Source organism: Pseudonaja textilis, chromosome 1, assembly GCF_049901715.1.
Source record: "Pseudonaja textilis isolate UNSWEBS1 chromosome 1, rPseTex1.2, whole genome shotgun sequence".
In the NCBI taxonomy this organism is placed as follows: Eukaryota; Metazoa; Chordata; class Lepidosauria; order Squamata; family Elapidae; genus Pseudonaja; species Pseudonaja textilis.
The window spans coordinates 195,631,341-195,645,133 of NC_141990.1; the positions used below are offsets into that span (position 1 = coordinate 195,631,341).

The following is a 13,793-nucleotide window of genomic DNA, read 5'->3' on the forward strand; positions in this document are numbered from 1 at the left end:
TGCCACATCTGAACAATAGTAAACCATGAATATCTACTAAGGAACAGACCATCCATTATTCCATAAAAGTATTATAGCTTACTGAGTGAATTGTTTTGCAGCACTGGAGGGATAATGTATAAATGAAACCAGAGACAATCTTTATCTAAAGTTAGGTCGAGAATCCCCTTCTGATAAATTCTGGGACATAGGCCATGGCCTTTGTTCAAGCATTGTTAGAATTTTGGGGAATAATAACCTCATGACAAACATGAAGAAGCAGGGCTGCATACTTATCATCGGTAGACAGTTTGTATTCAAATTAAATCAGACCATTGGTCCACCTTGCCCAGTGCTCTTTAGCCAGACTGGCAACATCTTCTGATGTGATTCTCAGACTGACTTTCAGAGATCGTAACGTAAGTTGTTTGAAACATATTGCTTGCAGTCATCGACCAAAGTTCCTAGAAGTAAATACTGTAGGGATGAACTGGGAATGGGAGAGTATATTTTCATGAAATTATAATTTGCTGGGAACTTTTTAAGCCATCTCTCTCCACCCGTAGTCACCTAAATTATGACCCCTACACTGCATATTTTTTAGTGTCAGCTGAGAGTGTTTTTTTTAATAACTGTTTTCAAGGTACTAAGGCTTTATTGTCAACAGTGTAAAAAGGGAAGGGAAAATAAAGCCTTTCCTTCACGTTTATTGGCACCCTGACAAAATATTTACCATCAAGTTTTAATATGTTTTTAAAGGGAAATAAATCTGAAGGTTGTTAGCGAGGCTAGTATTATATAAATACTTTCTCACATAGCAATTGGCCAGGAGAATGCCTCAAACTACACTTAGACCATCAGTTTCTTCAGAGGAGGAAGATTACTAAAAGGATTGTTTTGGTGAGACAATATTTTCTTGAATCTGTTTTCTTCTGTCTTTGTTCCTTGGCTTAAATTATATTTTGATTAACTTCAGGTTAACATTATCACTGATCTTTGTCCCATGGGTCTTTTCTGATAGCTGCTTTCAATTCAGAGCTAATTATATTTACATACAAGATTTACTGCATAATTTCCTGAATTGTAAAAAATAAATAAATGTGGGTTTCCCCCCCAATGTAGAGTTGTTATGTAACTGTCCAACACAAGATAGACCAAGGATGACAAAGAAGCTCCTTATGCTATACCAAACAACGAAGAACTATTTGTCTTCTCATTAAAGAAAAACTTGCATGCACACTTGTGCGTTTTGCTTTGTTTTATGTAACAGGGCAAAAAGGAACTGCTCATGTGGGATACAATAAGTGGAAATATGTGGGAATGGAAAAGAGAGGCTAGCTATTTTCTTACAACATTCAAAGAAAGTAAGAAATAGAAAAGAGCATGATTGGTTCTACCCCATGTCAGCCATCCTTATATATATATAACAAAGTTGGAAGGGAACTTGGAGGTCTTCTAGTCCAACCCCCTTCCTAGGCAGGAAATCCTACACCACTTCAGATAAATGGTTATCCAACATTGTTTTAAAAACTTCCAGTGTTGGAGCAATCACAACTTCTGGAGGCAAGTTGTTCCACTGATTCTTAGGTATCATGTCTAATAACCAATCACTACTATTTTACTATTAATTGTATTTATATATTGATCTTCTGACTAAACAACTCAGACAGAAGTAGTATTCAGCAAGTTCTGACCAGTTCTGGAGAATTGGTAATGGAAATTTTGAGTAGTTTGGAGAACTGGCAAATACCACCTTTGTCTGGCCCCGTCCCCATCTATTCTCTGTCTCCTGAGTCCCAGCTGATTGGCTGGGTCTTCTTTTGTTGTCCTGCATAGGAGAATGGAACTGGAAAGCAGGTTAGTGGGGAGAGAATGGAGATTTTGCAGTATCCTTCCCGTGGAGTGGGGTGGGAATGGAGATCTTACAGTATCCTTCCCCTGCCATGCCCATCAAGCCATGCCACAGAACCGGTAGTAAAAAATTTGAATCCCAACACTGAACTCAGATCATTATTCATAAATTTGACCTATTAACAGTTTCATTCACACATTGTACTCTTTGACTTGTACAGTTCCTCAGGAGAAAAATGTAAGATTTGTTTAGATGCTAACAGATGGATATCAAATAGCTAGTGCAGATTTCTTGAGATGTGTGCCAAAGTAAGCCCCATGCTGATCACTGTTGAAATTAACATCTTCTTGCTTGACTTGAAGCAGAATGTGGAATTGATTGGAAAAGTGTATGGTGTCCCAAATTTTTTATTTTAGCTTGGTGAAATGAAGGATTATAAAAATGTACTATAAAGGCTGTAAAATGAAATAACACAGAGCAAGCCGAACAGAATACATAAATTTACATTGTTGGTTCAATGTTATAAATCTCAGGTCTGTTTTAACATATGCTTGTTTTAAAAAATTATGATCTAAGGTGTGTTTTTTTCTGCTGCTAATTAAAATTGGCTTACTGTTGCTGTGCATTGATTTTATTGAGTCTATTTTCAACTGCTTAGTAAAGAAATACTCCTCCCGTTGCCTAAATGTGACTTTCATTAACCAACCACGGCCACTATTTAAAGAAGTACTCTAAAACCAGCAAGCTGTTGTCAGACTATGTATTAAAATTAATTATAAACAACTTCTGGGTTTGAATCATGAATTAATAGGTAGGATTCAAAAAGGCAAAATTTGATATCCTGCCCCACCTCCACTGGTATCCAGCAGTGGGTTCAGTAATGAGTGGGAAATTAAGATCTAGATTATATTGTTGGCTTGTTGTGAGCTTGTTCTTTTCTTCTGCTCGAGCCTTGATAGCCTGTCTCTGGCTGTCAGGGTGTAGAGTTAAAAATAGATTTGGCATTTAATGGACAGAATGCACTGTTTTCCAGGAGTTCCTTGTGGTTATTGTTTTTGTCTCCAGAACAGATATTCATCTCTTGATCAAACTCTCAGGAGATTTAAAGACTGAAATCTCAAGCTTGCTTTCTTGGAAGTAAGTTCAGTTAAAATTAGTGGCTGAAGCAAGTGTGTTGAGTGAGAGAAAAAAGCAAAAAGTGAAGCATGGAGCAGCCACCAGTCCAACCTAGGATAAAACAGTTTTTCTGCTTGTTATATTAAATTTATCATGACTCTGATGACTGAACTCACTGATTTGTGTTAAATGAGAAGTATAATCAGAGACATTAATTAAAGTAGTGATTACTGACAGTTAAAAGCGTGTTCAAAATATGAGTTTTGGGAACTATTTTTTTAACTGAATAGATTAGGCCTCTCAATTCAGCAAGCAGTGCTCAGTTCTGTACCAACTGAAGTTTCTAGAACAGACACAAATTGCAGCCCTACACAAATTGTATTAGTTTAGTTAATAGAGGGACGTGGTGGCTTGGTGGCCAGGACGCTGAGCTTGTCGATCAGAAAGATTGGCAGTTTGGCAGGTTGAATCCCTAGCACTGCATAACGGAGTGAGCTCCCATTACTTGTCCCAGCTTCTGCCAACCCAGCAGTTCAAAAGCATGCAAAAATGCAAGTAGAAAAATAGGGACCACTTTGGTGGGAACGTAACAGCGTTCTGTGCACCTTCGGCATTTAATCATGTCGGCCACATGACCACAGAGACATCTTCGGACAGTGCTGGCTCTTTGGTTTTGTAACAGAGATGAGCACCGTCCCCTAGAGCTGAAAATGACTAGCATGTATGTGTGAGGGGAACCTTTACCTTTAGTTAAGAGTATAGCTAGTCTTCGACTTACAATTATTTGTCCAGTGACTGCGCAGTTACAACAGCACTGAAAAATGTGACTTATGACTCATTTTTTTCACACAACCATTGCAGCATCCCTGTGGTCACATGATCAAAAAAATTGGATGCTGGGCAACTGACATGTATTTATGACAGTTTCCTGGGGTCAACTGAACCCCTTTTGCGACCTTCTGACTAGCAAAGTCAATGGGGAAACCAGATTCATTTAACAACTGTGCTACTAACCTAACAACTGCAGTGATTCACTTAACAACTGTGGCAAACAAGGTCATAAAATGTTGCAAAACCCATTTAACAACTGTCTCACCAACATAACTTGGGCTCAAGTGGGGTCGTAAATCGAGGACTTGTATTACTATGTATGCATTCCAGGTTTAGTTCTCCTTTTTCCAGGAATAGAGACACCTGGATTATCAATTGATGTGTAAAATATACTCAAGGCATTGGAATAGTGAAAAAGAGATACAGATCCCAAAGCACTTCAGAACTATGGATCTGTTCCTTCTGGGAGAGTGTGTCCTCACTCAGAACCAGAAGACTTTTTACCTCTCTGGAAGGTAGACAGACCTCAGCAAGCATCTCAATCTTGTATGCAGTTTCAGTCTATGATTCCAATTTATTACCAACAACAGGCAGGCATTCAGAAGAGTCACATCATTTTCTGCAAGAAAAATAATTTTGGATTATTATGTTGTGGTTCTATAATTAACATGATCTGTGGATTAAGTTCTTGTAAGTCAGAATAAGATTATCTTGTTTAGTAACTTGTTCCTACATTGGTCTAGAAATGCTATTATATAGGTATAAAAATATTATTTTTGCCTCATAATTCCTTAGCAAAATTTAGTTAGGTTGCAACCAGGTTTAAATGCATAGCTGATAGGACTTAATATCTTTTGACAAATCTGTTCTTTGTTGATGTGTTTAATTTCCTTTAAAGCTAACCCAAATGCTCATTACTTTATCTTGTAGCAGCAAAATCTAACAATTTGTACATTATTAAATCTTCTTTAGCAAAACAAATAAATTAATAAATAAATAATTCATCTTACTGAACATCAAAACATTTATAGAGAAAAGGTTTAAATAAATTTTCATGTTGTTGGAAATGCAGTAAGATTAATGGTTCTTTTAATCATACGTTTGCACTGCATCCTATAATTGTTCTTTCTGGGAATGACACTGCTATACATATTAACTTTGTGACAAGATTTAATATGCTTAAATATTCTTCTGAATTATATTTTTGATCGCGTGGTAATTAACAACAGGACAAAAAAGAGGATTTTCCATGCCCTACTTATAACTAAGAAAACTGGTTCATGAGCTTCATATATATATATATATATATATATATATATATATATATATATATATATATATATATATATATATATATATATATATATATATATATATATATATATTCTCAGCTAGGCACTAGTCTGCAGGGTTGATGGTTTAGCAAGTTATGAAAGAATTATTTATCAACATAGATGTCAACTCGTAAAGCATTCCTGGTTTGCTCTCGAGTTGCCATAAGAAGGAGATCTGATGGAGCAGTTCGGTTGCTATGACCAGAAGCACATTCCACGTATATCTTTCTCCAGATTGTGTCCCAAGTTACCAGAGCCAGCCGGAGAAGCGTATTTTCTACAGCCTGCAAAAGTGCTTCATTGGAGAATGTGATTTATGACACAGCCTGGGAGGAGGGGGGAAACAGGTCATAAGTGGGCAGTAAATTATGTAGGGCAGAGCCGACTGCACTTGGGAAAAGTGCTGACATGCTGCTGCTAATAAATAATTGGATTTCTTTTGAAACTTGGCTCAAGGCTTATGAATTAATTAGGGCATCCATCGGAACCCTGACAATAGATTAGCTTTGGATGATTACAATGAAATATGGCTACCTTTTCCACTAGTGCAATACTTATGTAGAACGCATACATATGTAATATGTATCTGTGAATATATAACAGAATTACAGAATTCAAAGGGACCTGGAGGTCTTCTAGTCTAGCCCCCTGCTCAAGCAGGAGACCCTATATCATTTCAGACAAATAGCAGTCCAGTCTCTCTTAAAAGCCCCCAGTGATGGAGCAGTATGTTTCTATTTCCTGTTTTTTAGTTTTCTTGTTTTTCCTTTTTTTTCCTTTTTTTCATAGCCACATATATTATTTATTTTTCTTTCGGTTTTTTGGTTTTAGTTAATAAAAGCAAAATAAGCAATCAAACAAAACATTTTGACTGTCAACCCCAGAATGAAGGAAAAAGAAGAGAGGGAATAAAAGGAAAATAAGAATTTGTTGTGTGTTTGTATGCACATGTGTCCAGATGCGTATGTTTCATAATGTATGCTATATAGGAGAATATTATTATCTTCATTACATTGGAAGGTTGGTATATAAATTAAGTAATTATAATAGTAATTATAATAGTGAGTCCATCCACTGAGATCATGCATGTCCCAGAAGGCTAGTCTCCAAGGATGAAAAATACTCCCTGCATTAGACTTTTATTTCTGGGATGCTAAATAATCATTGGCTCATATAGTTTGTGAGGCATTCTGAAGATCTTATCTATATTTATGTACTTCCAATGACACATGGATGAAAATTAAATACACATATACCACATTTATATTTACACCAATAGTGAACATCACATCTAATTACTGCTGTTTGCTAATGGATATTTTCTGCCATCTGAATGTTTTATTCATTTAATTTACATTAGACTGTTATGCATTAAGTTCTGCAGTAATGTGTGTTAATAAATTAGCTGCAGTACTTTCCATTATACATGAAAAAGAATGCCTAACCTTACAATGTACTTACAGTTAATATGGAGTAACTGCCTTTCAGATATAGACAGAGGTAAATAATTATCAGAATACGTGGTTTAAATAGAAGCACCTGATAGACTATGGAATACTTTAGATTGATTTCAGGGAAGTGTTTTGGGGAATACACAGGGAGGTAAACACTATGGTTCTTTTAAGAACCCTGTGTAATTTCTTAGAATGGGGAGGGGGAGGGGAAGATGGAGAGGACCAAAGAGCTACTTGGAATCTAACCAGATCTGTTAATCTCCTAGGGCAAACCTACATAATCTGATCCAACTCCTCTAGAGCGGATGAGATTATGCATTCATCCTGCAAAATCTCTCTATTAGGGCTTGACCCCTTGATCTAGTATAACATTATGGGTAGCATCTTTATTATTGGTGGCCACTTTGACATAACAGTAGTGCCATAACCTGATGCTGCTTGACCTGAATCTGCAGGTTATCCTGATAAGCAGAAGAGCCAAATATTTAGGGGGTACAAATAGAAGGTTGAACCGCTCTGGCTAATGAAACATCCCATTTCAACTGCAAAGCTGGTCCTTCAGGCACAAAGTAAATTGTTTGGGATATTATGGAAATGTTAAAACTTGAACTGATTTGAAAAGTAAAATAGGGAATTTTTGTTTTGCCAGAGTGTTGCATGCCACAACAAAGTTACAAAATACTCTGACCAAAAGCCAAATTTTAAATAATCCAGGACAGTACTTTCAGGTTAGTTAATTTGGTTTGAAAATTATGAAAAATAATAAAGAGTTAACAACTGAAAGTTGTCAACCTTTATGCAAAGATACATTTTGAAACTGTCAGCTCTTGTGAATGGGTTTTTGACATTTGTAGTTATAAAAGATGTTCTTGGTAGATCTAAAGGAAACTATGATGATGCCAAAACGAACACATCTACAGGATAACCACCATATTATGTAAAAAAAAAAATACTAGAATAAGTACTATGGTACTTAAGCCCTGACATCTGATCAAATAATGCATGATGCTACATTTGCATCCCCTTTCATTATTTGCTGCCCAATGTATGCCCATAGAGGGTCTGTTAAAAAAAATAATCCTGTCTTATATAAATATCCCATGTGACCTTCGTGCTTTAATATATCACTTAAGTCTGTTCTGGAATTGACATACTAACACTAAGAGAAAATGAACCAATAAGTCTAATGTAGGTAGAAACAGTGGACATAAATGGGGCTCCATGAATTGATCACATGTCTTGGTCATTCCCTAGTTACCTCCCTTGGTGACTTTCCATGTGCTATGCCTGAGCTTCTGCGGTTATGTTCTCTCTTTATATTGTTTCCCTTTTGCCGAAGGCCACGCTCAACGAATTGGCAGACAGTGGCGTGTGTTTGCATGGGCTCGCTTCCTCCACAGCCAGCCTCAACACTTAGGGCCTCCTTTAGTGGAATGTGTGAAGAGGCTTAGTATATCAGTAGCAGGTCCACAATCCTGGTTTCGGTGATAAGGTTATCTGTGATGACATTCCTCCCAACTTGGGATTTATAGCCAAGTGCTTGGCTGCAGGTAATTAGTTAAATTTAGGGCAGTGTTATTTTATCATTGTGTATTCTACAGACTGGCCTATGGCCTCTTCGTCTTGTCTGTATTTATTCTTATTTTATTGTAAGACAAACTCTCTAATCTTTTCCAGAAAATTACATGTGCTGCTCTTATTTCCCATAGGAAAAGTTTATTCAGAGATATTTAGTAATTTTATCTTCTAAATAAGATTGTGTTCTTACGTGAGGGATTATTCACTATGCAGAAAAATAAAAATGAATATCTTTAATCAATCTGGATATTAGCAAGTTACATACTTTCATCTGGATATTTAATCAGTAGCCCATTGAACTTTTCTTTCCTTCCTTATAAGGCTGATTTTTCATTTAAATTTATATCTACTTCACCCTTTTTCTTTCTTTTTTTGTGACAGTAACCTATCATCACGTGATTTCTTGTGCTCTTGAGGGGGGATTGGAGGAGCTTTGTTATGGGTCTTCTCTACCCAGAATTACCCCTTTGAACCTGGAGTTAATTCAGTATATGGAAATAGATTCTACACTTTTGGAATATGTCAGGTTATACCAGCAATCAAGGAAAGAATCTGAGAAGAGGTAGATAACAATAGAACTGTAGAACTGAAAAAGCCATTTAACCCACGGTGTCTAACCCTGTGTAGTACAGAAATCCTAATCAAACAATGCATTACCAATGGCTGTCCACCCTTTTCTTGAACATGTCCCGTGAAGGGGAGTCCACCTCCTCAGTGGGTAATGGTTGAACTATTCTTGCTCTTGATGTTTTTCTTGCCCTTGCAGACATGGCTGTATATTATTGTTTTGCAAAATGCCGAATGCAAGCTTCAAATTCAAATAAATAAACCTTCATTTATCCATTCCACTCCAGCTAGCATCCTTTCCCATGCACTTATTTGGAAGCAAAAACATATCCTGTATCTAACACTAGAGGTCTCCTTGACCAACAGCCTGAGAAACCGTGAATGAATAAAATATTCATTTTAGTTTTATTTCCTTTCTCTTATATATTTTTTGTCTTATTTATTTTAAGCTCCATTAAGTGGAGCCAAGACCAGGGTTTTTTTAAACAACAAAATATAATGCAATTCTTTCCAAAAATGCATTTTAATCTTTTCTAAGAAGGTTAAAAATTGCAATTCTAATTTTTTTTTCTTCCGTGTGTGTTTTCAAGGTCAAGAACCTTCAAACAAATCAAAGCTAGGACCTGTGGAGCTGACTGTAGTTATAACCATACCGGTGTGTGTGTTGTCTATTGTTTTCCTGCTGGCAGCATACACCTGCCAAGGATACCTCTGCAGACACAGAAAGAAAAGAAGGCCAAATATTGAAGAGCCTCTCTCTGAGTGTAATCTGGTGAACCCAGGAAGATCTCTCAAAGATCTAATTTTTGACATGACAACATCAGGTTCTGGATCTGGTATGTTTATGTGCCCCAGAGTTAATTACAGGTGTATAGTTTCCCCCCCTGCTTTAAGGTGGACATCACTGTGATGTATTTGTGCATGAGGACTGTTACTATATCATATTATAGCTTATGTTGACATAGACTTGATTCTTTCAGTGTCAGAAAGAAGTACCCCAAGATCACACACAGGCTCAAGGGGCTATTGAAACAATCACATTCCACAACATTGCTCCACATCCCAGGGAAATAGGGTGAAATTAGTTTTTTTAAAAAAATTCACATCACATTGTCTTATACTTAGTATTAAGTGAATGGAGATAAATACATTTAAAAGATAATGTAAACAATTAAAGGCTTAAATTTCAGAGCAACCTAAAAAACAATATTCAGTAAAGATAGTGTGCAAAATTTAATAGAAGAGTTGTACAGGTATGATGAGATAAGAGAACTCTCTTTAAAGAAGCTACTACACATTCTGGGCATCGTGTGTGTGTGTATGTGTGTATGTGTGTATGTATGTGTGTGTTGTCTCTGCTCCTGAAGGAGGAGAGAGACAATGAGTAAGGCCTAAGTAACTTAGCAACATGGGTAGGAAATATGTATTTCACTATTCAGTCCATGAAAAATAATTCCATCATGGATTTATAGATTCAGCTACAAAGGAATTGGAAAGAGAATGAATATTACCCACGAACAAAATTAGGCTAACATTGTTTCTCCCCACCACCCTCAAAATCTATCAGGGAGATTCATTTCCCTTTTTAAAATTTAGGTGATAGTTGTGGGATTCTATTCTAATTTTCTTTAAGAGCCTGATTTTCATAGAGAAGCCGCTTCTTTTATTTCTTCCTGGACTGACACTACAACACTTTTAAATAAAGAGATCCTTCAGCCATTTCATAGATTTATTTTTCAATTCAATCTCCATCTCCTTCTATAGGAAAGGGCAATTTTGAATAGATTAAATACTAAAACAAACAGGGGAGGGGGAAAACAGGCAGTATAAAAAGCACTTCTCTGATGGACTATTATGCATAAGGATTGAAAGATCAAACTTCACACTGAACAGTTCACACTGAACCTGAAGTGAATAGTTACCTCGTGCAAAATTATGCCTTAGTTAATTTTTGAGCTCCAGAAAAAAACACAGCAAGAGGGTTCTAAAATCATTAGGTTTTCTGTCTCTTCTTACAGACAGTTGTATGCACCTTGCTGTACAATGGCCCAGTGAGAATGTCTCTAGAGCCCTGATACCTCATTAAGGGTCTTTACCTGAGTTGAGTGAGAGAAGTTTCACTGCACCAACTGCTATGGTCCCTAAGAATAAGCCCTTATTTCTGATGCATCTTATAAGATGTTGCCAAAGTTGCCTTTTATGAAGAACTGTGCTTTTTTTATCTTTCAAAACTACCCGTAAATGCCAAGTCTCAGAACTGAGGCGGTACGTAAAATCTTACTTTTTTATTAGTGGGAAAATGCTTGTCTTGGGATGAACTTTTGGCCCTACGGAGGGTAAGCTGCACAGATTCTCATGCATATTGCATGACTCTTGCATATGTCTGGAGCACTTTTGTAGCGACACAAGTCTCTTGTTGGTTGAGAGATGAGGCACATCTATTTCTCAAGAGGTATATGAAATGCAGTGTATGAGTAGCATATAAAATAGGCATGCACAGCATAGAGAATATAGATCTGAAGAGCACCTCAAAAGATACTGCTGAAGAGTAGCCTTTAACGGGACACAAAGGGCAAATCGTTAAACACGTATTTACTTAAACTGCATCTAATTGCTATCACCGAATTGAACCTTAACACCATTTGTTTTTGTTTCAATCTGTTCTGCTGTTGTCCTGTCCCTTCCCACATTTTTAAATTGCATGTATTCCATGCATTTGGGGATATACTTTGAAGTATTCTGACAGCATCTTTTCTGGATGGTGTAAATCTAAATATATGTTAAGCAGCAACCAACTTATCATTTAAAATATTATCTTCCCAGAGTAATAGGAGATGGGCAGCATTTAAAATATTATCTTCCCAGAGTAATAGGAGATGGGCAGCATATAAGTTTAATTAATTAATTTATTATTGTTGTTGTTGTTGGTTACCCAGTCAGCCAGATATTTAGACTGGACTTGGCATCTTTATCCACCAACTGAGTTTTCCAAAATCTTCTCATCACTTAGGAGCTGATTTTTTTTTTATTGCTCTGCTGTTTGGGCAGTTTCCTTTTGGCTCAGGTGGAAAGGGATTGTTTTCAATTAGATGCTGTTGGACTGCATCAGACATAATGTCAATCTGAAAGTTGTTGGTAAACAGGTAAATTGGCCTGACATTGCCTGATGCTGCCTCAGATAGGTTTTGCCAGAAGTTAGCCAGTCTTCAATTTCACCTCCTTGCAATGTGCTGTTAAAACTGCTTTGCAACGAGTGGATGTAGACCAGTCAGATGTTTCAACCCAAACTTATGCCAATTCATCTTCACCTGCTGCTGACCAGTTCTTGAACTTCCTTACCCTTTTCTCCCCCATGTGTGCTGGTATTACAAGATCTTTCAGCTTCTTTCCCCCCTTAGCTACTTCCTTTATCAAAGCTGCATTCTTTTTGTATTTCTTTGAGTTGTCCCATAGCTGTACCCAGAACTGCACTGTTTTTCTTGATCAGATGTTGGCTGCTTCATTGCACTCTTCCGTTGAAGAATTTGCAAAGTATGTTTCTGATTTGGCTGAAATTGGAGAGCCTGCTTGTGGTGCAATTCTAGCTTCAAACCCACTGAGCTATTTGGCTATGGCTGTTATTTGCTACTTTATTACTTCCAGTGCTTCTTTGATCTCCCTTGTTTCTAAGTTAATATTTCTTGATCAGGTATTTTTGGGTCTTCTTGTTCTTCAGCTTTTATTTGTTCTGGCTTGCTTGGGTCTAATCTTAGCATGACAATTTTATTTTTCCAACCTGATCTCCCGTTTTGGTAGTTCACTGGCTTTTTTCTTTGCTGATTTTGCTTCCAAGATTTTCAGTTATGACTGCAGCTATGGTGTACATCAGTTTTCTTTCTTGTAGTGAGCTGGCGTTTATATTTGATATTACAGTATTGGTGTCTTTTAATACTTGTGCTAGCTGTTTCTTTGGAACAAACTTCAATCCAGACAACCTTATTTTGTGTGTGTTTCTGTGTGCTGTTCTAGATATTCAGCTATTTTTTTGTTTTATTTCAGCTATTTGTGTTTTCGATTAGAGGGCTTTATTCTTTCTGAGGAGAGGGCAGACGAAAGGGTGCCTGGTTTAGAATGAAAACTATTTAACAGCCTATGCTGGCTTTCTCTACTGTCACCCCACCCCTCTTTCTCCAGCTGAGTTACTTTGATTTTTTGTTGTTGTTTCCCTGGGTAGACTTTTGTAGTTCTTCCAGTTCTGCTTCTGTGAATATTTTCTTTTGTATTACAATTGACACTGATCTTCTAGCTTCTGTTCAGTTAGCTTTGATTCTGGATGCTGTACTTTCCAAAACTGGTGCATTCTTTGTGATAGCCTCTTCTTACTGGATTGGATTTGTAGTAACAGATCACTTTATTTGTTTTTAATCTTCACACATTATTATTGTGGAACAATAGAAACTACCGTGGTAAAATTTCTGACAGTGTCCCAATTTCTATCTGTTCTATTATCCTGCTTGTCATCCTATTATCTGTCACAAGGTCCTCAACCCCCCACCCTTGACCTGTTAGGAACTGGGCCATACAAGTGAGCAAAGCATCATCTGTGCATGCATGGGATCTAGGTAGCACACGAAGCCACACATTCCCAGTCCATGGAAAACAATTTGTTCATGCAACCAGTCCATGGTGCCCAAAAGGTTGGGGACTACTGATCTATCATGCTTGTCTCTCCTATCATCTAGCATCTGGCAAAGCCACTAGTTGGATTAAACATTTTAGTTGCCTTCTGAATATTCTGCATATATCTGTAGAAAGAAGAAAAAAATGCCAGGGGGAAATCATTTTTGACATTCCAAGTAACATTTGACTCTAAGCCAAGTCTGGAATGGGTTCTTCATTATCAATCTACAATAATGGACATTTCTACAATGCTTCCAGACATGTTTTGGCTTCAAAAGTCAGACTCATGATGACAATTCCTGGATATTTTGTGCCAGTAACTTTTGTTCTGAAACAAGTGCAGATTCAGATGGAGCTCTTGCTTAAAACTGTGCCTTATGTGAATTGACGTCAGTGACTGAACTCTCATTTCTTCTAAGCTGA

At 37.0% G+C, this 13,793-nt stretch overlaps 1 protein-coding gene across 6 annotated transcripts in view; it reads left to right on the top strand.

Annotated features, from left to right (window-relative positions):
• Positions 1-13,793, top strand: part of ACVR1C (activin A receptor type 1C) — a 49,650-nt gene that overhangs the window by 18,033 nt on the left and 17,824 nt on the right. For 3 of the 6 annotated variants that reach the window (XM_087920182.1, XM_087920184.1, XM_087920183.1), the window contains exons 3-4: positions 8,526-8,706; positions 9,302-9,547. In XM_087920182.1, the coding sequence (XP_087776308.1) occupies positions 8,664-8,706; positions 9,302-9,547 (289 nt within the window). In that variant the 5' untranslated portion in view covers positions 8,526-8,663. The remainder of the gene's footprint in view (positions 1-8,525; positions 8,707-9,301; positions 9,548-13,793) is intronic. The other 3 variants (XM_026697200.2, XM_087920181.1, XM_087920180.1) reach the window with 1 other exon arrangement.